We start from the raw sequence: 26336 nt of genomic DNA on the forward strand, positions 1-26336 counted from the left end.
TATATTACTAAAGGTTGGCACTTTTAGACGGGTTTCCGATTGAATAATTTGATTTTTTAATATATAGAAAAGATTTTGATCCCATTTAATTGTTTTTACCCATTTTTAGGCCAATTTTCTTTCGTTTTAAGTATTTTTTTTCATTATAATTTCTACAAAATTAGGATGTTTTCTCGATTAATTTTTTTAAAATCATAAAAGTCTAAACTTTCTGTTCTGTTTTTCATCAGAGCTAGTTTTTCGATTGATTTTAAATCACAGTCTTCCAAATTTTTGTATTACCCGCCACCACTAGTTAAAAAGAGATCTGTGATTTTATTAAGATGAAGAAGGACTTTAAATTATTGCGGATCAATGTTGAAATTAATCTAATAATCTCTTTGTGGAATAATTTATATTTAAAAAAAATGGAATAGCGTGACAGTAAAAATCGCGTGTTTGGTGCCTTAATTAAAATCTAACAGCCTGTAAAAATATTCGATCATGTTAAATATTCCCCACCCAAATTATATAAGAGAGCAACTGCTATTTCTGCATATTATTTGCCTCGTGATGTTGTAGCCTTTTGGTTTTCTTTCACCGCAGCCGCCGCCGCCGCCGCAGCAGCTCGGCAAACTTGTTCTTGTTTACTTTACTGCGCAGCAATCATTTTTAAAGCCTAGCTGCCTGTGTGTTGTTTTTTAATTGAATCATCTCGCGGCTCGAAATGTTGCTTAAAAGCTCCGCCGACGAGACCTTAATCAAGTGTATCCGGCTGCCTGCGCGCCGCTCACGAATTCGGTGTTCCGCATTTCGTCTATGCCTCGCAGGTTGCCTAAGCTTCAATTTTTTTTCTTATGGTTAAAACCGTTGCTTTTATTAGGTAACAGTAGTTATTTTATTTTTCACGGTTTCTAGCACGTAAATTGATTTTATTTATTTAATTTTAAACACCACATGCATGAAAGGATAACTAAAATTTGTATTTCTGAAAATTAATTGTGGATTTTGTCAAAGAAAAAACAGGTGTGAAAATAAAATCAGTGCAAATTTGCTTTTGAGAAAATTTAGCAGATTCTGTCCAAAAATGATAATTATATATTTAAATTCCCCTCTCTATCTACGAGAAAATATCTTCAGTTTGAATACACATTGTAGTTTCTAGTTTCTAAATCACAAGAATCAAAATTGTTGATTTGGTTTGAAATGTTTCTGTCTGTAGTTTCGAGTCTGCCGAGCCGTCGAAGAATCAAAATCAAGTTGGCGCCTAATTCGTTTTATTGACCGGCGGTTCCTTTTGTCTGCGCGATGTGAGCCGCAAGCAGCACTGTCACATACATATAATTTGACTCTTTGTAGAGTGATCATCTCGTTTTTGTCAGCAGTCTGCTCTCTGTGATGAGGAATAAAGTGAGAGCCCGCCGCTCTTTCATATTATGTAACACATATATTATATGTACTTTGCACCTCAATTCGAATTTGGGTTATGTTAAAGCTGCACTCTTGGCGCGGCCGTTAAAGTCAACACTCTCCTCCAGACGTCACACAATCAATTTCACAAAGCGACAAATGCGAAACTGCACAATCTTGAAATACCTTTCTAAAGTTTTTAATTTTTTTTCGCGAGAAATTTCAAGCCGGACACTAATTAGTATTTTAATTGCTGCCTCTAGCAAAGTGGTCTATTTATTTTTTTAAATCTCATAAATGATAAATAATATTGCACAAGAGGAGAGCACCTTTATGCTGTTTTCCGCTAACATATGACAAAGTGTTAAATAAAATATTAATATTTTAGGAATAGTTTCTTTCATACTTTTGGAAAGGTAAGTGATTTTATGGAGATGTTTTGGCTGACCCACCGGTGTTTTTCATATCTCTGGTTGCCAAGCAAACTTTATCATTGCACAAGAATTGAGTTTAGTTTATTATTTTGCTCTTTGCCAAAATTAATCAACTTGTGGTGGAGTGAAATATCTGTTACAAAAATTACTGAAAAACCCTACTCTAACCAAATTTACTTACATATCATTTTAGAAAACTAAAACACGATTTCTTTTTATAAGAAAAATTTCCCAAAGAAAACAGCAACCTGAAAATTGTTCATTTAAATAGGAAAACATTAAAATCGACTTTTTCAAAATTAATTAAAAAAAAAACTTATATTCACAGCGTTTATTAAGATAGAAACTGACTTAATCCTCGTTGCTTGAAAAACTTCCTTCTTTATTCAGGCGACAAGTTTAGGCGTGAAAATCCTTGTACTATTTGTCAGTATTTTTTTAGTCTACTTAAATTCAGGAATTGAGAAATGAAACTGCACAGTGCAACTATGTTTTAGTGAGTTTGTTTTATTTTTGCCTAGAAAAATGAATGTTTAAAATTTTGAGATAGTAGCTTGCCAGGAAAAAATTCCTGCGACCAGTTGAGTAAAGACCATACGTTTTTTCTTTTCAAATTCACTCCTCTTTCATCCCATTAAATACAGTCGTCAATTTTTCAAACATTACATGCGTAGAAGAATAAGGGTAAAAAGGCTAAAAATTATCGGCGAAGAATTTGAAAAGTGAGTTTTAATTAACGGGTTGGCCCAAAAAGAAAATTTAAAAATTTGCGGCGCTAAGTTAGGTATGTTCTTTGGCAAATTTCTAGGGAAAAAGGGCAAGAATGAGGAATTAGAAGTAAATTTTGCAGACGGACGACGCCTGTCGCTGGCAAATGGGGCACTGGCCCTTGACGGCGTACACCTGCTTGGCGCAAGCGTAGCAAGCGCACAAATGGCCTTTGCGCGCGTGGATGAAGGCCGTGTCGGCCTTCCTTTCAGCGCAGAACGAACACATTTTGTCGCCGGCGCCGACTGTGCTGAACGAATTCGAATTTGCTGCTTTGATGGTGTCCGCCTGCCGCTTCACGACTCCGTCAACCACGTCCTCGGAAATAAGGTTATCACAATGAGGGGGTTGCGGAGTCTCTGAAGGACCGTCTAAGGCGAATTCTGAGTCTTGCGATTGAGGGGGAGTGTCCAGCACTGGTGAGACGCAGGACGCAAGATACTGAGCCACTTTGGCCCGAAAATCCATCTCCTGCTCTATCCCCACGGGCCTGAAATAAGTTTAATTTGTGAGAAAATTCTTTTTTTTTTTGTTTTCTGAAGCCAGTTTTTCATGTAATTGCCATTTTGGACGCATTAATAGTTGAACTGGCTTCGACTGACACCCAATTTTTTGCCTTGATTGTGTAGAAATAAAATTAAAATGAGTATCGTTTCAGAGCTACAAAACCGAATTTTTTAAAAATGGGCAATTTTTATCTTATCTTGACGAATTTTTGTATTTGGACACTCTTTGAAAATACAATTTGGCAGTTTTTATGAAAATATCCCGAATTTCAAAATTTTTGGGATAATAATTATCTTCAAAAAAATTTAATTTTTTGAAAACAGTTATTTGTGATGGCTTTTAAAACTGTTGAGAAATATTCTGGAGAGTTTAAAATGACATTGATTGCACGAGTAAACTCTCAAAATCATCATGCTCAATCAAAATCTTGTTTACAGAGTTGATTCCCAAGAGAAATTTATTTCTTTGGATCATGTAAACGCCACCAAAGTGAAAATTTCGACGATTACTTTTTTTTTAAAAAAAAAAAACTAAAAATTCACCAAAACTGAACCATATAGCATCCTAAAAACTCCATAAATGCAATAAAATTTAATACTCCAGTAAAAAACTGTCAACTTCAAACTGTCAAACCGATAATATTAATTAATATTGCAATGAAATCAAGTACAAGCAAACGCAAATTCTAGAACCTACCTAACGCCGTCGTGAGCTTGAACAATCTTGCTTTCAACCCGGACAGTTTTGGCACTGCTATTAGAGGAAGAAGACCTTGCCTTTGCAACAGCTCCACTATTGCTATGGCAAGATTTTTTCCCTCCACTTTCATTCTCCGGGAGTTCTGGCCTGATGGTCTCAGAACCTTTTGAAGAAACCCCAGCGTTGATGATCTCATCTGGGGTCTGAAAAAAAACATCAGTATTGAGTTAAAATAAAAAAAGTAAAAAACCCGCACCGTTTCATTAAGGAAATTTGCTAGATGCTTGTCGCTGTGGGCCTGCACCAACTTGTTGCGCTGAATTTGTTCTTTGAGTTGGTCCAGCTTCTGCTCTTGGGTCATGCTGGCGTACCTGCTCACGGACTCGGAGAACGAACGCTGGATGCTGTCTTCAAATGGGTTTCCTTTCAGGTCGGAGAGGTCTGGAATAGTTAGGTTAGGGGTGGTTTGTATCTGGGGTGGGATGGGTAGGGGTTCGTGGTTGGCTTCCTGCCGCTTTTTGTGTGCTTTTGGGCGAGGTGGGAACCACTGCTTGCGTACCTGAATAACAGAAACAAAAATATAAAATTATTGAAGGCGATCGATACAGGGCGAACATTGAAAATTATTTGAATTGTTGAATGCAATAAACAGTTTCTCGATAAATATTTTTTTCTAAATCTTCAATAATTAAAAAAGAAAAACTCAAATTTTTCAAAATTTCTCCTAAATTTCCAGCGCTTATGGACCACATTTTGTAGGCAGATTTCGATTCCTTTCATCGAGATCTATCAAACAGTGTAGAGAAACTCTTTGTTGTGAAATAAAATAAGATTTCAAGTAAAGAGACAGTTCGCACCGTTTGAAAAGCATGCTAACTTTGCAGCCACTTTTCTAAAAAAAATGTAACAGCTAATTAGATCAGTTTTGGCTTCAACTAAATCCCAAGGGCTTTTGCTTTGGCAACAAGGGTTTTCCAGGATTTTACAGTAAACACGCTTAAAAATGCGAGCCAATAATCAAATAAATTAATTGTTTTAAAAGTTAAATTAAATTTGGTTAACTAAACAAACAAAAGAGATCTGGATAACAATATAAATATTTTTTAAAACCGATTTTGGCACTTACCGAGAAGCAGTGCTGGCAGTACCTAGGGATGGGTTGGTTTTTCTGTTTGCACTTCAAGCACGACCACTTGTCCTGCGGCTGCAGCTCCGGGTCTGAACTCTCATCAGTAGAGCCCGAGTCCGAGCTCGAGTCGGCAAAGTAGTCAATTGTGATGCCATCGGGCGCCACAGTGGCTACGACCAAGCCCTGTTAGAACATCTCGAACACGTGAGTAAAATGCGCCACGAATCTCAGGATTGGGCCCCCTTCCGGCGCTCGGCCGCCACTCAAAGGGCCGAGACAGCCTTCATTAGGGCCAGTCTGCTCACAGCAACTTTTTTTCTCGCTCGTAAAACCTCTCGGGCTTTGTGGGGCCGTCAATGAGGCGCGAGAACTCGTGTCAGTCAGGAAGATCGCGCTTGAAATGGGAGGAAAAGGAAAAAAATCGTAAGTCACAGCGGCCCTCGGGAACATGATCAGAGTTCCTGTCATAAGGCGCCGGGTTCAAAAATTAATTATGCCGTTCTGCTTTGAAATGTGCTCGGGTGCAGTCCGAAAGTAGCGGTTTTGTTTTAAATCTTTATTTAACAAATGGCTCTGATTCAATAGTTTGAAAGAAACATTGTTGACGCACTGTTGGCATTTTGGTCATTAAATTTGTAACAAACTTGCTGGAAGGGTTGTCCCTCTAATCCTGTATTGCAATATTAAAAATGGGCTAAAATTCCTATAATTGCCTATTTTACAGGAGCTCAAAGTTTGAGGTTTTTTGAAAAAGGCGATTTTCAGAGATTGAGGGGGATCAACTAAATTGGTGAGAAAAATGTTCAACATTTGACGCAAAACAAGTTGCCCTTGATTGAACAACTCCGTAAATAAAAGGCCAGTCTCAAAAATTAGGTTGAATTTTTCAAAAATTTCTGGCATGCTATGGAACATAACCTTTTGAAAATCCAAAACAGCCAAAATGTGGGCCGTTTACTAGGAAAACATATTATACAAAATTTCCCATATGCTTTTTTCTTATTTGAGAAAGTTAAAAGTTGTTTTTTGTACATTGAAAAGCGTGAATATATTATTATAATGCATTTTTGTACAGATTTCGAGCAGATTTGACGTCAAATTTATTGAAAATGTTTCATTTTGACTTTTTAAGGTCATGGTTGGGGATTCAAAAGTAAAAATGAATCATTTTCAATACATTTGAAGTCAAATCTGCTCAAAATCTGTAAAATATTATGATAACATATTCACGTTTTTCAGTGTACAAAAAACAAGGCTTTTACAACTCTTGATCTTCTCAAAACTGAAAAAAGCACATCGGAAATTTTATGTTTTCCTTGGAAACCGGCCCACATTTTGGCTATTTTGGATTTTCAAAATGTTATGTTCTATAGCATGCCAGAAATTTTTGAAAAATTCGACCTGATTTTTGTGACTTTGACCTTTTATCTACGGAGTTGTTCATCTAGGGCAACTTGTTTGGCGTAAAATGTAGAACATTATATTCTTATCAATTTATTTGATCAATCTATTAATTGAACGTTAACATCTGAAAAAATCACCTTTTACAAAACACCGCAAACTTTGACCAACTGTAGAATTGGCAATTTAAAGAACTCTGGCTCAATTTTTATAATGTGCAACAAAGAATTAATAGGGTAACCTCTCCAGCAAATTTTGACTCATGCCAACAATGATTATTTCAAACCCTTTACATTTTAAATATGTACATGAATGGAAAAATATTATCTTTGTGCTGTCCATCCATGATTTAAAATATATTGAATTAGAGCAATTCATTAAATTAATTTTTAAAACTCCGTATATTTATGTTCCTTATATTTTTTATATTCTTTCGGAAGAGCACTAAATGTAAGTTTACTTACCGAGCTAACTGCATTTTAATCTCAGCAGACGCATTAGGGAGGGTATAGTTACCTATCTACCGCAGGAAGCTAACTGACTGACATTGTTCTTACTGCAAAAGTTCTACTAGTAGTCTCTGCATTCTAATTATATTCACTCGGAAGAGAGTCTGTGAAGGCTAGGAGTGTTTTTCTCACTCGAATTGCGACACAATGAACAATCTTCTTCAGGAAATCAGGAAATCTTTTTACACAACAGCGTTCATAAAGCAGTTGCTGCTACACGTCTGACTGCTACTCGAAAAAAGCACCACCCTTACCAAAATGTGGGACACTTATAGAAATTAATTCAAATATATTAAGCTTTCAGACGTTTAAAATTTCAACAGGAAATGATTAAATGTTAAAAAATACTTTTGTCCGTATCATTTCATCTATTTTTTTAAAACTTTACAATTTTTTTTTTAATTTTAATATACTACATTTAATTGCTCAGCGAAATCCTAAAGGTTGAAAACATTCCTATTAATCTTAAACAATAAAAGTTACTAAAGCAAAAAGACCTGAAATAGAGAGAACACCTTTTTTCTCCTTTATGCACCCCACATATTGAACAATGCTTCTTGTATATCGTTTCCAATTCTGTTACCAATTGTTTGGTCTCTAGGGTCTTTACTTACCATATTGTACGTAACAGACCAATTGGGTTATGTTTATACTTTCAGCCAAATAGTGGGTCTGATCTATCGATTTATAATCGCGAAAGAACATTCAAAGTTTATTTAAACCGATTTAATTGCAAATGAAATTACGCAAATCGGTGAAACCAGCATGATAGTAGCTCCCGCGCATTTTAAAACACAATGTGAGCTGTTCCTAGTCGCTAGGCAACCTCAGGATTCGCGGGAATAAAAATAGGAGAGGTAGACACGAGAGCCGACAAGCAGACATTTCATTAGCTCAACTGTAGGATCTGATTGTTGATTATTCTACTGTTTGGTATGAATAACACAGAGACAAAAACCTCTAGGATGAACCAACAAAAATTGAGTAACCATACTATCGAATTCATATCCTGTTACTCAACTGGGAGTTAAAAGTGAACCGACAGGATTATACAATTGATTTAGTTCCTAGTTACGCAATTGATAAAATTTTCATTGTGGAATTATTTTACTTTTGTTGTCTGTGCTAGTCAGAACAGACAAAAATCAAGCTAAGGTAATCGCGGCTGCTTTGTAAATCTTCCTTAGGTAACAGCATTGACAAATCCTAGTCATAACAGCGTCAAAGATTTCTTGCTCTTTTCTCGGATTGGCGTGTTTGTATTCGCAATTAAATCGGTTTCAATAAACTTTGAATGTTCTTTCGCGATTATAAATCGATAGATCAGACCCACTCTTTGGCTGAAAGTGTAAACATAAACCAATCGGTCTGTTACATACATTATGGTAAGCGATCTATGAAAGGCATTATGGTGTTCGGTGACTTTCAAAGTTTTCTTATCTCTGATTAAGATTTTTTATTGGTTAAATTATTGAGCAAGCATGTCTTATTCCTGAGAACTTTTATAAACAGGAAAAATCAAACATGTTCTTAATTCCAGAGCAAATGCTTAAAATAAAACACTCGGTAGGCATTACACGAATGACGGGCCGAAATTCCAAAAGAAAGTTTAGAATCTTCAGGATTCCATGAGCAAGTTCTTTTAATTTAAAAAATTACTCCTATATAAAAAGGAAAAAGAAAGCGAAAATTAATGCATTAAAAAAAACTCTGGGAAAAACTAAAGGGTGGGCGAAGGGTGGTGCACTATTTGTTGAGCCACTTAATACACACACCTCAACTGAAGAGCAGCTTTCGTCGGCTGACGAGCAACTAAAGGGGTTTAGTTCGTTCCCAGAGTGCAGGGACGCGACTTCATACTCATTTGCATGAGTTTGCCGCCATCGACTCTCGCTGTCGTTACTGTCGTGAACGCTATCTGCGGGGGCGCCCAAAAAACGGGTCACTCACTAACTCTGCCTAAACGAAAAACCAGGGGTTGACCCACATATTGACCCTGAACCGGCATTGACTGACGAATTATTAATTATATTTCTAGGGGAAGAAGAGCTTTTGAAGTAGTGTTTAATTCTAATTCTAAATTTTTCAAAATTGAAGATTTTAAGGAAATTATTCAAGATGGTCTGATTTCTTCAAATGCTTCAAGAGAAAATTATGAGAAGGTATAGAATGATTTGGGAGTAATTTTTTTTTATAAATATCATGATTGATCATTAATCGAATTTTAAAAAGAAGAAAGGAACCAACCCAGAATTCCCTTGTGAATAATTTGAAGAATCAGGCAAAGTTAAATAATTTATTTAACATCTCCATTTTGAAACTATCCTAATCACAAATTCGGATTTCAGATTATTTTTCGTATTTTTTTGTTTGCTTCTTAAAATTAATAACCCGCAAAAGCTCGTGTTCCTTTCTATGCCCGACAGAGACGCTCAATATGCTTTACAGGCGGGACAGCCACCTGTTGCATGATTGCCCAACAACGCTAATTGCATCAGGTTGGACAAGCACTCGGTGGCTGCGGCCCGGCCAACCCCTGCGACAGCACTTCTCGCTTCTCGCACTCACCAGTGTCTCTCTGCTGCACGCTCCAGACGCTCTCGTTCTTCAGGCTGTCTGGTTCGTCGCTGTCGAACGGCTCTGACTCGCTGTCCAGCTTAAAGTACCACCAGCTGACGTTGTGGTCCGAATCTTCATCAGTTTTCCTTTTCTCCGAGCAGGATGGATTGCCGCAACCACCGATGCAATGGCCATCTGAAGAACAACAGGGGTTAGATTTTTTTTTGGGAATATTCTAATTGAGAAAATTTACCTATTGACAGCCTGCGCCGTTTGTTACCTACCACTGGATTGGCATTGGTCATCTAGAACATAATTTTAATTTGTAATTACACACTTCTTACATAAAATTAAGAAATATTTTGATGAACTGCATAGTAATATTTTAATATTTAATATTTGGCAGGTAAAAGATGAATAAATAAGCGGGCGTCTAGGAATTTTCTGGATTTTTAAAATTCATAATATATGAGAATGGGTAATAACCATCACATGATTAGAATTCTTCAAATTCAATCAAATTGATCAAAGTTGTAAATAAAAATCCGAAACTCCTAACGGAATACATGATAAGTATTATTAATCGCAATTAAATGCACTTGAACGCGGCAACGTCGCATAATGTAAGTCCCACTTCTTTTGCCCAAGACTTCACTAAATTCACGTGATATTAATTATTTTCTACTCACTTCAGCACTCATAGAGGACGGAGATGCATCTGGTTCCGTATCAGGCTTCACACAAACCTGTCGTCTTTGTTAAGAACGAATGTTACCTCTTACAAGGATAAAATGAGCTAATGAAACCATTGCATGAAATACTTTGGTGAGTAACACAAAAACGGATTATCACAGAAAGCACACGCGCTTCAAACAAGTTGGAACTCGTCAAACTCCTCCCCTCCTCTTTATCTGACGTTCGTACGCAACATCACCGCCTATTATTAATGGACGCCAACGTCGCGGGCTTTCACCAAACACCAAACCTCTTTGGGCATTTTAACGCATGCGTCTGGTGCCCCGACAAGGAGGAACCTGTGAACATCAACAGCTGCAGACTTCAATTAACAACAAAATAAACGAAATACAAAGGTCCCAGGCAAAAACAGAATTTTGGTATATTTAATATTTTCTAATTGACACTTGCATACAATTTGTAAACATTTTCTGTTTTCAGCAAGCTTGCCGGCATTCATCATTTTACTCAATTCTTGCATGTGAAATTCGCACATCCACACAATCTATTCCAGTAATTGGTTTTGTTTACATGTATAAAATTTAAGATTGAGACGAGCAAACAGTAACCATAGGGCGCTTAACCATGCACAAAGCTTCAGTAGAGGAGAGTGAGTACATAATACTATGGTATTTTATAAATCGCTCATTGGAAATGTTTGGAACTTTTTAGCTCTAAAACTGAAGCGGCTACATGTCGATCAGTGGTCCATTCGTGAACAACTTGCATTGGCATCATCGGTCCTTCGCAGTGGGGACCAAAATTGGTTTGTCTCCTTGGTTGTCTCTTGTGCAGTTTAAAACCCATTGGATATTTAGGGCATCTGTGAGCAGGGCCATCAAACCGTACGGAGAGAAGGACAGACCGAACGATTGGTTCTCTCAAAAGAACTGCGCCCTTCAGTACGAGAAACTGCTGGAGAATGTCGAGACTCCCAAACGCCGGAGAGGCGACAAGGCCGAGGAATCAAAGCCTTTTACTCCAGGCGAGCTTATTGTTGAGAAGCTCCGATCTCGTAAGTTTCCACTGAGCGGGAAGAATTTTGAATTTTTACTGGTGTTATATTTGCAGAGAGGCTGGAGGAATTGCAGGCTGCGATGGAGAACGTGAAGAAGCAGTATGCTAAGACGAAACAAGAGTATATAAAAGTCAGTATAAACGCGTCAGAGGAGTACCTTGACAAGATGATAGCTGAGATGGATGAGTAAATTCAATTTAAAATGATTAATCAGAATATAAATGAAAAATTCATGTGCCAACAGGGAAGCTAAACAGGAGGAAGAAAAGAAAAAGCAGCATAAAATCTGGTTGAAAGAGAGGGAAGAAAAAATCAACGAGATTCAACGAGCCTGGCGACCACATTCATGTAATTTTAATTTAATTCAGAGATTTAAATGTTTTTTTTTAAATTGTTTGAAACATTTTTTTGGGAGATATAAAAATTAATGGTTGAAAATAATTCTGTGGGTTTAATTTTTTAACTAATCAATATATTTTTGGCTGTCTCTTATTTTTGCATTAAATTGAATGATTTTCATGCATTTTTTTAACCGATTCATTTACCACAGTCTTGAGAAAGAAGACACTGGAGATGAGTGCGAGCAGCGACGCTGAAATCTCGCAGGACAGCGTGCTGAGCGAAGGCATTTCTGTTGAGCAGCCGTCCGAGGAGCAAAAGCCAACGCCTGCGACCCCAACGTCGCCCCTGCTCACCCACCTGCTCCAGAGCAGTGCCACGGTCTCTCAGGTACTGAAAAGCAATATAAATATACAAGCAAACTAACGTCCTTCTCAGTCGTCAATTTTGCATTCGGTCATAATGGCGCAGCGACAGACGAGTGGCAAACCAACCATCGGCAGTCTATTGGCCACGTCCACACCTGTCAAGAGAGACGTCGTTCCTTTCCTGCCAGCTGTGTCCAGCTTGGCCTCTAGTTCTGTGGCAGGTACTGAGCAGCAGCAGCAACAACAACAACAACAGCCAGCTGCAGGGACGAGCTCACCTTCCTCAGGTCTGTCCGTACATGATGCCTATCATTTATTTTTTTTCGGTTTGACGATATTTAAATTAGAATTTTGGCTTATTTCTCAGTCTAGCTAATAATTAGTAAGTGCAGTACTGTAAAATATTATTGCGTCCTGGTCGCGGTAAATTAGAGATTTTTGCTTCAACCGGGTTTCGGAATTAAAAAATTACGAGACTATTTGACAAATTTTTATGTCCATGAAACGTAAGTAATCGGCGACGAAACAGCCAAAATAGACCAGTTTAGCATTAAAACTTGATGCGTTAAACCTGTGAAAATCTGGGGTTCCCGGATTTTAGTAAATGTGGAAAAGAAGCAACAGTTTTTTTGTGCGTGTGGCTGGGGTCGTAGGGCCCGCCATATTGTTTTCAGGGGAGCGAATGGCTGCAACGGAGCCTGGAAACCTGTCGATCAATACTGGGCAATATATCGACATTTCCCTGTCCTTTAACACTGTACGATATAGATTTATCACCCAGTATCGATCGATATTTTTCAAAAATGCGTGCAGCCGGCCGCCCTCAGGGCATCACGTTTAACTTTGTGGGACAAGGGCTATTATTGAATTATTTTTTTCGGCCTTTTGCAAGGCCGGGCCCCTAAAAGGGCCGATTATGGGAGGGGTGGATGCCTTCAAGCAAACCTTGAAGGTCTTCGTGCTCGGGGACGCGGCGCCACACGAGCGAAGTCAAGCACGTGGATCGTGATCCGCTGGCTTGCAAACGCACGGTGAAGCAGTTCCAGAACAAAGTCCTGGTCAACACCATCCAAGCCGGAACATATTCGCGGCAAATACAACTCTCGAATGTCGTTCTGCCGCGCATAACGCGCCAGGCCGGCAATCATGAGGTGCACGCCGCCAATATGGCCATCTGGATCGTGGTGCAGCTTCTGTGTCGAACGCGGCTTCGACACGCAGAGAAGCATCGTGGTGTTGTCTGGCATTAGCTCAGCCGCCACGTAGCCAAGGTCTGCCCGCGGATGTCGTTGCCGCAACACATTGGGTTGCCAGCGTGCCAGTTGCCTCGTGTGCAACGCCAAGCCGGCTCCCATTGCGAAGTCGGCTCCGACCGCTTGGGCCTTGGTTCCGGGGCATTTGAGCAAATCGCCTCGCGACACCCTTATCCTACATCTGCTGTCGGAAGGACGCTTGATACCGTGTCGCCTGATCCGATCCACGTCCCGCAAGTACTTTTGGTACTCGCCGGACGGGAAACGCTTCTGGCAGGACATGGGCAAAAAGCGGAAAACTCGAAAATGAGAGAAACTCGAAAAAAACGCGGAAAAACGCGAGGGAGGTGTGTGTGGGAGTGATGTCGATAAACGACCACGGCGTCCTTCCGGTTGCCCAAAGCTTATATAACCTCGGTCAAGGAGGCGGGGCGAGGGAAGCTGATCGGCGCTCCCTCTGTGTGAAGGAATTTACAACAGGTAGCGTCGTGCGCGCGCGCGAAACTTACCTAGCTCTTTCAATTTTCATGATAAATGGACGAATTCGGTGTGAAAAAGCGCAGAAATAAAATCGCATTGGGCCTGTTGTGTCGATTTTTTAATTTCGACCCTTAAATACTTTTATTCTCTTGGGAAGGTTCTCGTGGTGCAAATGTTAAATTTTGGGAGCTAATTTCTCGGGCCCGAATTATCCTATTTTTATTTTACGCAGTTCCTTAGATGCACCTCGTCGAGTTCTTTCAGACCCTCAAAGATTTATTTCTTAAATATATGTTCCCACAACCCTCGACGGGGGCACGAACGTGGCGCCTCTTTGGGAGGAATCACGTTTCTTTTGTTGCTCATTGTTTTGGCTAAATTATCGAATTAAATTGATGATTATTACATTCAGCGATGAACTTGAACTAGCGTTAATCGACCCAATTGGAGTATCGAATTTTGGGGGTTTGAAAAAGGCAGCTAGGGGGCGAATTACGTCACCATTTTTTAGCTCGAACTTGAAACACTGTTCAGTGCCAGCCTTACGCCCAGCGTTGCTATTTTCTGTGAAGGTTACGTTGCCATTATCCGCCGCTAGGTTTCATTTTCGATTCGGATCTCAAACAGATAGAACCAAAAATCGCAACGGCGCAGCGTATTGGCATAGTAATGAAGGAAGAATGTTTAACTACTTTAACGATGCCTGACAGGCTCTGTATTTGATCGACCTGCAAGATTTGCACATCGTTTAATGGCAAAAATGCGAAAATGGGCAAATTTACCTTTATATGAGCACCTTTCGCTTACTCAGGGACTACCCTGGTAGCTCCCAAAAGTATTAATCTCAAACACATCTTTTTCTAGAAATACAAAACTAAAAAGTTGAGCTTTTTTGAATGAAGCTACCCTATTTCGAATCTCAGATATTAGCCCTCATCTGGTCGTGCAGGGTATAAGCAAACGCGAATGGCAAGACTTGAGCTTATCCACCTCTGAACCTGCGGTAGTGCACTACTAAGTCAATTCCTAAGGAATTTAATTTATATATTATATATTTTGATATCTTAAATAAATATCTTAAACTGCCCCAAAAATCACAAACACTGCTTTTTTCGTTTCTGAAAAAATTTATTTCACTCAAAAAATGCAACATTTTATACTGTTTAAAATGAAACCGGCACAGGACTAGATATTATAAAGCTTTCTTAGACCAATTTTGCAAGAAATAATTTTTCATACTCTCTATTACATGGTTTGTCATATGCATGAAATTTAAATTGCTCTAAATCAATCAAGGCATTTTTAATAAAAATATAAACACGAGTTTGTTGTTTCAGGTGCTCCAACTCTATCGATGCTGTTAGAACTGCCACCGAGCATCCCTGGGACGCCTCTTCCCGAGCTTCCATCCACCAGCGATGCGGTCGACTCTCAAGGATTAATTGCAGCCAAACCATTGCCGCACACAGACACCAGCTCTTCCACCTCCCTTCCTGTTTTGCAATGTAAGATGGATGAAATGTACAACATCCTCCTTTCTAACTATTTTCTTTTTCTCATCCAGCGACCGTCGAGAGCAGCAAGGAATTCGAAGAGCAACTGCAGAAGTTTGATCGAAATGCGGTCAGTGCAGATATAATTTAAATTACCCTATGTCTTCAGGACGTTAATTTTTCTTTACAGGTTGATAATAGTCAGACCAATGTGCTGGAAGAGCTGCCGCAAGACGTGGTGGAGCTGATTGAGGAGGTTGAGGAGGCGGCCGAAGCGAAAAAGCAGCAGGGAGAGATAGGTCAGTTCTACCCTTCCCCTCCGGTGGCCATTCCCGCAATCGAGGTGCAACCAACCCTTGCAGCAGTGGAAACGAAAATCACTCCAGAAGCGACGACAGAGGAGGAGCAGGTCGTCAAGGTGGAAGAAGCAGAAGTTGTTCCCCAGGCATTTTAAATTAAATTTAAACAGTGTTCATGGTTTAAAACATTCTTTGCTTCAGGACAAAAAGGAACCTGAACCTGAAGTGCCGGAAAAAGCTGAACAAGAAAAATCGGTCGTGGAGGAAGTGGAGGTTACATTAAAGCCTGCTCCCGAAGCAGAAAAAATTGCTGCTCCTGAGGTGGTTGTTGCTAACATTCCTGCAAAGGTGGTGGAGCCTGAAAAACCTGCTGAGGCGAAAGAGGAGGTGGGTTTCTTTCTCTTTCAAGAACACCCTTGATTTGTTTCATTCTATTTTATGCAATTTTCTGAATTCGCAAGATGTTAAATTTTTATTTTTAAATAAGTATTTAAAATGTAGGAAAAAGATATGCTGGCTCATTAGCGTTTTCTGACATGCTGGAAAAGTTTGATTTGAAATTTTATTTCAATCTTAAAGTGAAAAAATGCTGTTTTTACCGTTTTTACACTTAATGCAGGAAGAGATTAACCATAAATTTTCTTTAAAATCTTTAAATTTCTCGGTTGAATAAGATTTCACTGTATTTTTTATTTTGAACTAATAAAGTTTTATCTTCTGTAACTGAATGAAAATTTTAGATTATAAAATTCAATTGGTACAGTTAACAAAATATACAAATTTTATGTGTAATAGCAATAATCAATTCAAATTTTACATGAATTACTTAATTTGCATTCCAAGGTCCTACCTGCGCCTGCTGTTCAGACAAAGAAGCCTGAACCTAAGGAGGTTGTGGAGGAGGAAAAGGAATCAGAGATTGAAGAGTCATCGGATGATGATTACAAGCCACGGCCGGTCAATATTCAAACATATCCAGCAAGGACAAAGAGAAATTTGCTTAGAAGGCAGACCATTTCACAATCGGCGCAGAGCGTGACGGACGAATCCATGCCAAACAGCCCAGTGTCTGTGTATGTGTCGATAATTGAATTTGATTCCTGTTTTTAATCTACTGTTTTTAGTGACGACGAGAAGAACAAATCGTTCAAGAAGGCCATGCTGCTGATTTGGGATCAAATCGCCGCACACAAGAACGCGTCGATTTTCCTCAAACCAATCACAAATGAAATGGTTGCAGGTTATAGGACCGTGGTTTTGAGGTGAATTCTAATAATAATTAGAATATTTTAAACAAACAAAATATTGCAGGCCGATGGACTTGTGCACGATTAAAAAGAACATTGAGCTTGGAAACGTGACATCTGCCGAGGCGTTCCAAAGAGACGTGCGGCTGATTTTCATGAACGCAGTCATGTACAACCCAAGTAACCACAACATTGCGCAAATGGCGATTGAAATGCAAAAGGACTGTCAGGAGGAATTCCAGGTGACGACCGTGTTTATTTCTCTTTACCTTTTATTAAAGTTCTTTTATTGACTTGAGGTGTATGCTGCTGCCCAAGAGAGCAAGTCCAACAAGCGGGAAACGAGAGAAGGAAGCAAACGCCACGATGTGTCAGTAGACGAATCGGCTCCACCAACAAAAAAGAAGTTTGTCACCTTCTTCAGTGACTCGTCAGACGAAGAATCGTAGTTTAATAGTGGTTTATTGATTTCGCTGTGTATTTCCATAATAAAACTCAATAAAATAGTGTTCTTTGTTTAAATGATTATGTATTGTTGTACAAAATTTTTGGAACGCATTTCCAACTCTAAATTCATTAGAGGACATGATCAAAGAATATTTGTAGCAAAATTAATTTCTTTGAATTGATTGAGTATTTTTTTAGGAAAACATCGTATATCCACAACGTGCAATAATCAAATCTGGACCAAGTAAGAACAATACATCTACTTAAACAAATTTGAAGGTGTCTGTCCATGTTATGCTTGATTTTGATTCCTCTCTCATTCTCGATCCATCCAACAGAGTGCAAATTATGAGGTTATTTTCCCTTCTGGTGGAATTTTTTTATTTAAAAAAAAGACGAAATTGCGGAAATTGCTTCACTGTTTCACCGACTTGCGAGAACTGATAGTGAGAGCTTTCTGGCTTTAGTTTTTCTTAATATTTAACGGCATAATACCCTTGAAAATGTATGATCTTGATCAATATTTGGAAAATTCTTTTGGCAAGATGTGCAAAGAAATTTTCATAATTCCCAAAGCAATCGTCCAAACTAGAAAGAATTTTTAAGACTAAGAAATGTCACTGAGAATAATTAGAAACACTCGTAAATCCCATTTAATATTTTATTTTTCATTCTTTTTAAAAGATTTTATTATTTTGAAGAACGCGATATGATACTATTTTTAATACGTTCTGTACACGTATCAGTAGCCATCTGTTGAAAAACATATAGAAATGAAATCCCATGTTGTATTTTTCAGTTTAATAAGAATTTGTACCCAAAATAGAAAAACAACCAGCATTCTCATCCAGTACCACACGTCGCGGCGTATTTCCAAGTAAATAACTTCTTAACTCCTTAGCAAGCATCCAATTTTGTGTTGATACCCAGCGCCCTGTGTGTATCTCCAGTGGTGCTCTAACGCCAGTATCAAAACAAAACAGCAGAGGCCGAGAGCGACATAAATAAGGATTCGATACTCTGCCTTCTCTGCCTCAAGTGCACACCTACGTCAGTTAAAAAAAGCAGCAAATCTGCATTGAATGAAAAGGTACTGCGTCCTTTAAATGATATGTAATATCATCGGCTCTGTTGATTATAAAGTGTCTTATTTTCAGGAAGCATATTATGCTGCCATAGTGTCTTGAGCAGCCTGAAAAGCCGAAAAACTTTGAGAGCTTCATTTGCATTATCATTTTTCTTAATGCATACATAACATTTCACGTTTTACAATCTTTTTAACCGATTTTCTGCGAAAGAAGTGCATTAAATAATTTAAGCCAACGTCGCGGGCTTTCACCAGAGATCCTTGGGGATACATTTAGATTTTTTCGCGCATGCGTTTGGTGCCCTGACAAGGAGGAACTTGATGAACTTCATTTAAACAGCACCATCTGCAGGTTTCAATTAATTAATAATAAATTAAATACACGTTCCCCAAGGAAACAATGAATTTTTGGTATATCTGACAATTTCTAACTGACACCTGCATACAATTTGTAAACATTTTCTTTTTCAGCGGTCTTGCCGGCACTCATCATTTTCAGTGAGATTCTTTCATGTGAAAATCGCACATCCACGCAATCTATTCCGGTAAAAGAGGATATTTATGCATACATGATTGTGTAAATTTTAAGATTGAGTCGAGCAAACAGCATCCATACGGCGCTTAACCATGCACAAAGCTTCAGTGGAGGAGAGTGAGTACATATACTATGGTATTTTATAAATCGCTCATTGGAAATATTTGGAAATTTTTAGCTCTAAAACTGAAGCGGCTACATGTCGATCAGTGGTCCATTCGTGAACAACTTGCATTGGCATCATCGGTCCTTCGCAGTGGGGACCAAAATTGGTTTGTCTCCTTGGTTGTCTCTTGTGCAGTTTAAAACCCATTGGATTATTAGGGAATCTGTGAGCAGGGCCATCAAACCGTACGGAGAGAAGGACAGACCGAACGATTGGTTCTCTCAAAAGAACTGCGCCCTTCAGTACGAGAAACTGCTGGAGAATGTCGAGACTCCCAAACGCCGGAGAGGCGACAAGGCCGAGGAATCAAAGCCTTTTACTCCAGGCGAGCTTATTGTTGAGAAGCTCCGGTCTCGTAAGTTTCCACTGAGCGGGCAGAATTTTGAAATTTTACTGATGTTGGATTTGCAGAGAGGCTGGAGGTATTGCAGGCTTCGATGGAGAACGCGAAGAAGCAGTATGCAAAGACGAAACAAGAGTATATAAAAGTCAGTGTAAACGCGTCAGAGGAGTACCTTGACAAGATGATAGCTGAGATGGATGAGTAAATTCAATTTAAAATGATTAATCAGAATATAAACGCAAAATTCATGTGCCAACAGGGAAGGTTTTTTAAATTGTTTGAAAGAAACAATTTTTGGGAGATATAAAAATTAATGGTTGAAAATAATCCTGTGGGTTTATTTTTTTAACTAATCAATATATATTTGGCTGTCTCTTATTTTCGCATTAAATTGAATTATTTTCATGCATTATTTTAAACCGATTCTTTACCACAGTCTTGAGAAAGAAGACACTGGAGATGAGCGCGAGCAAACAGCAACCATAGGGCACTTAACCATGCACAAATTTTCAATGGAGGAGAGTGAGTACATATAATTTGGGATTTTATAAATCGCTCATTGGAAATATTTGGAACTTTTTAGCTCTAAAACTGAAGCGGCTACATGTCGATCAGTGGTCCATTCGCGAACAACTTGCATTGGCATCATCGGTCCTTCGCAGTGGGGACCAAAATTGGTTTGTCTCCTTGGTTGTCTCTTGTGCAGTTTAAAACCCATTGGATTTTTAGGGCATCTGTGAGCAGGGCCATCAAACCGTACGGAGAGAAGGACAGATTGAACGATTGGTTCTCTCAAAAGAACTGCGCCCTTCAGTAAGAGAAACTGCTGGAGAATGTCGAGACTCCCAAACGCCGGAGAGGCGACAAGGCCGAGGAATCAAAGCCTTTTACTCCAGGCGAGCTTATTGTTGAGAAGCTCCGGTCTCGTGAGTTTCCACTGAGCGGGCAGAATTTCGAAATTTTACTGGTGTTGGATTTGCAGAGAGGCTGGAGGAATTGCAGGCTGCGATGGAGATCGTGAAGAAGCAGTATGCAAAGACGAAAAAAGAGTATATAAAAGTCAGTGTAAACGCGTCAGAGGAGTACCTTGACAAGATGATAGCTAAGATGGATGAGTAAATTCTATTTAAAATGATTAATCAGAATATAAACGCAAAATTCATATGCCAACAGGGAAGCTAAACAGGAGGAAGAAAAGAAAGAGCATCATAAAATCAGGTTGAAAGAGAGGGAAGAAAAAAATCAACAAGATTCAACGAGCCTGGCGACGCCATTCATGTAATTTTAATTTAATTCAGAGATTTAAATGTTTTTTTAAATTGTTTGAAAGAAACATTTTTAAGGGAGATATAAAAATTAATGGTTGAAAATAATTCTGTGGGTTTATTTTTTTATCTAATCAATATATTTTTGGCTGTCTCTTATTTTTGCATTAAATTGAATTATTTTCATGCATTATTTTAAACTGATTCGTTTATCACAGTCTTGAGAAAGAAGACACTGGAGATGAGCGCGAGCAAACAGCAACCATAGGGCACTTAACCATGCACAAATTTTCAATGGAGGAGAGTGAGTACATATAATTTGGGATATTATAAATCGCTCATTGGAAATATTTGGAACTTTTTAGCTCTAAAACTGAAGCGGCTACATGTCGATCAGTGGTCCATTCGTGAACAACTTGCATTGGCATCATCGGTCCTTCGCAGTGGGGACCAAAATTGGTTTGTCTCCTTGGTTGTCTCTTGTGCAGTTTAAAACCCATTGGATTTTTAGGGCATCTGTGAGCAGGGCCATCAAACCGTACGGAGAGAAGGACAGACCGAACGATTGGTTCTCTCAAAAGAACTGCGCCCTTCAGTACGAGAAACTGCTGGAGAATGTCTAGGTTCCCAAACGCCGGAGAGGCGACAAGGACGAGGAATCAAAGCCTTTTACTCCAGGCGAGCTTATTGTTGAGAAGCTCCGGTCTCGTGAGTTTCCACTGAGCGGGCAGAATTTTGAATTTTTACTGGTTTTGGATTTGCAGAGAGGCTGGAGGAATTGCAGGCTGCGATGGAGAACGTGAAGAAGCAGTATGCAAAGACGAAACAAGAGTATATAAAAGTCAGTGTAAACGCGTCAGAGGAGTACCTTGACAAGATGATAGCTAAGATGGATGAGTAAATTCTATTTAAAATGATTAATCAGAATATAAATGCAAAATTCATGTGCCAACAGGGAAGCTAAACAGGAGGAAGAAAAGAAAAAGCAGCATAAAATCTGGTTGAAAGAGAGGGAAGAAAAAATCAACGAGATTCAACGAGCCTGGCGACCACATTCATGTAATATTAATTTAATTCAGAGATTTAAATGTTTTTTTTAAATTGTTTGAAAGAAACATTTTTTGGGAGATATAAAAATTAATGGTTGAAAATAATTATGTGGGTTTATTTTTTTAACTAATCAATATATTGGCTTTCTCTTATTTTTGCATTTAATTGATTTATTTTCATGCATTATTTTAAACCGATTCATTTACCACAGTCTTGAGAAAGAAGACACTGGAGATGAGCGCGAGCAGCGACGCTGAAATCTCGCAGGACAGCGTGCTGAGCGAAGGCATTTCTGTTGAGCAGCTGTCCGAGGAGCAAAAGCCGACGCCTGCGACCCCAACGTCGCCCCTGCTCACCCACATGCTCCAGAGCACTGCCACGGTCTCTCAGGTACTGAAAAGCAATATAAATATACAAGCAAGCCAACGTCCTTCTCAGTCGTCAATTTTTCATTCTGTCATAATGGCGCAGCGACAGACGAGTGGCAAACCAACCATTGGCAGTCTGTTGGCCACGTCCACACCTGTCAAGAGAGACGTCGCTTCTTTCCTGCCAGTTGTGTCCAGCTTGGCCTCTAGTTCTGTGGCAGGTACTGAGCAGCAGCAGCAGCAACAACAACAACAACAACAACAGCCAGCTGCAGGGATGAGGTTTGTCCGTACTTGATGCCTATCATTTATTTTTTTTCGGTTTGACGATATTTAAATTAGAATTTTGGCTTATTTCTCAGTCTAGCTAATAATTAGTAAGTGCAGTACTGTAAAATATTATTGCATCCTGGTCGCGGTAAATAAGAGATTTTTGCTTCAACCGGGTTTCGGAATTAAAAAATTACGAGACTATTAACTCGACCAATTTTTATGTCCATGAAACCTAAGTAATCGGCGACGAAACAGCCAAAATAGACCAGTTTAGCATTAAAACTTGATGCGTTAAACCTGTGAAAATCTGGGGTTCCCGAATTTTAGTATTTTGAAATGATATTTCGTAAAATAATTTTTTAAAAAAAATTATGCCCCATAAAAGGTGTGTTAAAGTTAAGAAAATTCTGAAATTATCGTATATTACTCCAAATTAAGTGTGGGGGACGAGATCGATCAAATTTTCTTGCTGAAATGACTATGTTGGCCTATTTCGTAATCTGTGTTTGCTCGCGACCCAGTGGATGAGAAGCAACAGTTTTTTTGTGCGTGCGGCTGGGGCCGTAGGGTCCGCCATATTGTTTTCAGGGGAGGGAACGGCTGCAACGGAGTCCGGAAACCTGTCGGTCAATACTGGGCAATATATCGACATTTCCCTGTCCTTTAACACTGTGCGATATAGATTTATCACCCAGTATCGATCGATATTTTTAAAAAATGCGTGCAGCAGGTCGCCCTCAGGGAATCACGTTTAACTTTGTGGGGCAAGGGCTATTATTGAATTATTTTTTTCGGCCTTTTGCAAGGCCGGGCCCTTAAAAGGGCCGATAATGGGAGGGGAGGATGCCTTCAAGCAAACCTTGAAGGTCTTCGTGCTCGGGGACGCGGCGCCACACGAGCGAAGTCAAGCACGTGGATCGTGATCCGCTGGCTTGCAAACGCACGGTGAAGCAGTTCCAGAACAAAGTCCTGGTCAACACCATCCAAGCCGGAACATATTCGCGGCAAATACAACTCTCGAATGTCGTTCTGCCGCGCATAACGCGCCAGACCGGCAATCATGAGGTGCACGCCGCCAATATGGCCATCTGGATCGTGGTGCAGCTTCTGTGTCGAACGCGGCTTCGACACGCAGAGAAGCATCGTGGTGTTGTCCGGCATTAGCTCAGCCGCCACGTAACCAAGGTCTGCCCGCGGATGTCGTTGCCGCAACACTTTGGGTTGCCAGCGTGCCAGTTGCCTCGTGTGCAACGCCAAGCCGGCTCCCATTGCGAAGTCGGCTCCGACCGCTTGGGCCTTGGTTCCGGGGCATTTGAGCAAATCGCCTCGCGACACCCTTATCCTACATCTGCTGTCGGAAGGACGCTTTATGCCATGTCGCCTGATGCGATCCACGTCCCGCAAGTACTTTTGATACTCGCCGGACGGAAAACGCTTCTGGCAGGACATGGGCAAAAAGCGGAAAACTCAAAAATGAGAGAAACTCGAAAAAAACGCGGAAAAACGCGAGGGAGGTGTGTGTGGGGGTGATGCCGATATACGACCACGGCGTCCTTCCGGTTGCCCAAAGCTTATATAACCTCGGTCAAGGAGGCGGGGCGAGGGAAGCTGATCGGCGCTCCCTCTGTGTGAAGGAATTTACAACAGGTAGCGTCGTGCGCGCGCGCGCGAAACTTACCTAGCTCTTTCAATTTTCATGATAAATAGACGAATTCGGTGTGAAAAAGCGCGGAAATAAATTTCGCATTTGGCCTGTTGTGTCGATTTTTTAATTAAAACCACGCAATCCGCGAACGTGCAACAGTGTTTTAAGCATCAGAGAGGTTGCCAAAGCAAATTTTTAAAGGAATCTTGCAAAACAGATAATTTTTAAACAATGAATCATTTAAATATACAGTAGTTATTACTTTAATAGCTCAAATTTTAACATTTTTATCTTTTAACAGTAATGTACGTGAGCAATGATTGATTTGCAATGTAATAATTTGTAAGGACCGCATGAGGTAACCAGTTGCAGAAAGTTGTTGTTACTTAAAGTATAACTAAAAATATTTTTATATTTACCCATAATTAGAGAAAAGCTTAAATTAATTCCAAATTTGTGAGAAAATCGGCTTTTAAGCTTGCATTTAAGTCCTATTGCCTAAATGTTTAAATTGTCTAATCAATATTTTGATTTGAAATCATAGTTTATTTCACAAGAAGAGGAATTTAGATCATAAATCACATATGTACCATTAATTGGACAGATCGTGACGAAAGGGATCAAAATTAAAGTGGAATGATTGTGGGCAACAATTGAAAACTATTTAAATTGTTGGATGCCATAAACAATTGATCGATTAACAATTTGTTCAACAATTTGCAATAGCAAAAAATTGACCTTCCTACAATAAAAAGTCAATCATTTTGCCAATTTTCTCCAAAATTTACAGTGCTTGAACATATTTTCTTGGCATATTCCGATTCCTCTCGTCGAGATCTGTCCAAAGGTGTATGCCACTTATTGGGGAAACTCTTGGTTTTGAAATTAAATCGGATTTCAAGTAAGGAGACAGCCATTACCATTTGAAAAGCACGCTAACTTTCCAGCCAATTTTCTCAAAAAATTACAGTGCTTCCTAGGTCAATATAGGCTTTAACTGAATCCTAAGGGACGAGTTTATGTATTGGCAACAAACATTTTCCAGGCTTTTGCAGTATCATTCCTCTTTAAGCGAAAAACTCTTTGACAAACTCTATAATTTGTCATGCAAGCAGTTAGGCAATATCTGAACTTTAATTGTTTGACAGACCTGATTTCATTATTGCTCATTGTAGAATTTGCTTAGTCCCCAAAACAATATAGAGCCAACAATGCAAAAATATTTAATCTTTAGCGGACTGTTAGTTGAAAGTTCTACTTTAACTTTTTCACTCAAACAATTATTTTTGTTTAAGTATTTTGACCTATCTGTGCGACTTTAATTAAATTTTAACTGTCTAAAAATACTTCAACACGATTAAAACTTTCCACAAGAGCTAATAGTGATATGAAAATTTAAAATTGTTTTCAGCAAAATGTTACAAATTTTAATATCCTTAACGAACTTCTTTTGCTTTTCAAATAAAAAATTAAGCATAGAAAAATATATAATTTATCGCCTATATAGGAACAGGAAACCACATATGAAACCGATTCTTTGATAGATTATTTGACTAGAAACCGATTATAAAACCGATTATTTGTCTCTGAATTTCCGACTATAATAATCGATTATTTCTTTGCCAAATCGACTATTTTTGCACATCCCTACCGATCAGCTTCCTTCTCTCTACCTCCTTGTGCGAGGTTATAAAAGCTTTTATAAGGCATAAATAATTTGTTTTAGAAAATTATTTTACGAAAAACATAATTTCAAAATACTAAAAGTCGGGAACCCCAGATTTTCACAAGTTTATCACATCAAGTTTTAATGCTAAACTGGTCAATTTCGGCTGTTTCGTCGCCGATTAGTTAGGTTTCACACACATAAAAATTGGCCAAAATATATAGTATTTTTAATACTGAAACCCGGTCGCAGGAAAAATCCGTATTTTGCCGCGACCAGGTCGTAATATTATTTTACAGTACTGCAGTTAGTAACTATTAGCTAGACCGAGAAAAAGGCCAAAAATTCTAATTTAAAAATAGTCGAACCGAAAAAAAAATAAATAAATGATAGGCACCAAGTACGGACTAACATTTATTTTTTTTTTTAAAATGTAGGTAAAAGATATAATGGCTTATTAGCATTTACTGATGAGCAAGTCCAGCAAGTGGGAAACGATATAAGGAAGCAAACGTCACGATGTGTCAGTAGACGAATCGGCTCCACCAACAAAAAAGAAGTTTGTCACCTTCTTCAGTGACTCGTCAGACGAAGAATCGTAGTTTAATAGTGGTTTATTGATTTCGCTGTGTATGTCTATAATGAAACTCAATAAATGATTAATCTTTGTCAAAATTATTATGTCTATAGTTTTAAAAAATCTTCATTACACATTCCCAACTAAAAATTCATTAGAGGACATCAATAAAAGATATGAATTGCTATCAAATTTAATTCATTTGATTAAATAATTTCGCTATGATGTTATTCCACAACTTGCTATCATGTAATTTAGTTGGATTGATGATATCGCGAATGAAATTC

At 38.8% G+C, this 26336-nt stretch overlaps 3 protein-coding genes and 1 long non-coding RNA gene across 6 annotated transcripts in view; 3 read left to right on the forward strand and 1 right to left on the reverse strand.

Annotated features, from left to right (window-relative positions):
- The window catches only part of LOC135947409 (bromodomain-containing protein 8-like), a 64996-nt gene extending 47862 nt beyond the window's left edge, over positions 1-17134 (forward strand). The window contains exons 1-16 of one of the 3 annotated variants that reach the window (XM_065496259.1): positions 10358-10510; positions 10572-10740; positions 10803-10896; positions 10949-11145; positions 11202-11334; positions 11393-11496; positions 11699-11877; positions 11926-12142; positions 14926-15093; positions 15153-15211; positions 15272-15526; positions 15582-15767; positions 16224-16453; positions 16505-16642; positions 16692-16869; positions 16927-17134. In XM_065496259.1, the coding sequence (XP_065352331.1) occupies positions 10716-10740; positions 10803-10896; positions 10949-11145; positions 11202-11334; positions 11393-11496; positions 11699-11877; positions 11926-12142; positions 14926-15093; positions 15153-15211; positions 15272-15526; positions 15582-15767; positions 16224-16453; positions 16505-16642; positions 16692-16869; positions 16927-17076 (2313 nt within the window). In that variant the 5' untranslated portion in view covers positions 10358-10510; positions 10572-10715 and the 3' untranslated portion in view covers positions 17077-17134. Of the gene's footprint in view, positions 1-10357; positions 10511-10571; positions 10741-10802; positions 10897-10948; positions 11146-11201; positions 11335-11392; positions 11497-11698; positions 11878-11925; positions 12143-14925; positions 15094-15152; positions 15212-15271; positions 15527-15581; positions 15768-16223; positions 16454-16504; positions 16643-16691; positions 16870-16926 lie in introns of those variants that run through there. The other 2 variants (XM_065496261.1, XM_065496260.1) reach the window with 2 other exon arrangements.
- On the forward strand, positions 1200-1421 carry LOC135947142 (uncharacterized). Its single transcript, XR_010575588.1, has 2 exons — positions 1200-1289; positions 1339-1421. It is a non-coding gene; the product is annotated as an uncharacterized LOC135947142 (long non-coding RNA).
- Positions 2311-10274, reverse strand: LOC135947411 (E3 ubiquitin-protein ligase Mdm2-like). Its single transcript, XM_065496263.1, has 8 exons — positions 10085-10274; positions 9649-9700; positions 9405-9590; positions 8612-8754; positions 4924-5109; positions 4054-4356; positions 3795-4000; positions 2311-3081 (listed from the first exon to the last, which is right to left on the reverse strand). The coding sequence occupies exons 1-8, from the start codon at positions 10094-10096 to the stop codon at positions 2655-2657; spliced, it is 1515 nt and encodes a 504-aa protein (XP_065352335.1). The 5' UTR covers positions 10097-10274; the 3' UTR covers positions 2311-2654.
- Positions 17135-18093: 959 nt separating the features above from the next.
- Positions 18094-26150, forward strand: LOC135947410 (golgin subfamily A member 6-like protein 26). Its single transcript, XM_065496262.1, is given in 13 exon segments — positions 18094-18813; positions 18875-18968; positions 19021-19217; positions 19274-19406; positions 20379-20483; positions 20689-20774; positions 20836-20929; positions 20982-21178; positions 21235-21367; positions 21426-21529; positions 21732-21910; positions 21959-22170; positions 25910-26150. Coding segments are annotated over 13 exon segments (1563 nt in total). The 5' UTR covers positions 18094-18788; the 3' UTR covers positions 25914-26150.
- The last annotated feature ends 186 nt before the right edge of the window (positions 26151-26336 follow it).

The sequence above is a fragment of the Cloeon dipterum genome, chromosome X (genome assembly GCF_949628265.1).
Source record: "Cloeon dipterum chromosome X, ieCloDipt1.1, whole genome shotgun sequence".
NCBI lineage: Eukaryota > Metazoa > Arthropoda > Insecta > Ephemeroptera > Baetidae > Cloeon > Cloeon dipterum.

Bases quoted from the DNA above. Each gene is read 5' to 3' on its own strand.
- LOC135947411 (XM_065496263.1), bottom strand. The intron at 9,591-9,648 runs GTAAATTTTCTC...GTTGTTCTTCAG, and splicing joins ACGGCGCAGGCTGTCAATAG to ATGGCCATTGCATCGGTGGT. The intron at 8,755-9,404 runs GTGAGTGCGAGA...GCGCCCCCGCAG, and splicing joins CGTGCAGCAGAGAGACACTG to ATAGCGTTCACGACAGTAAC.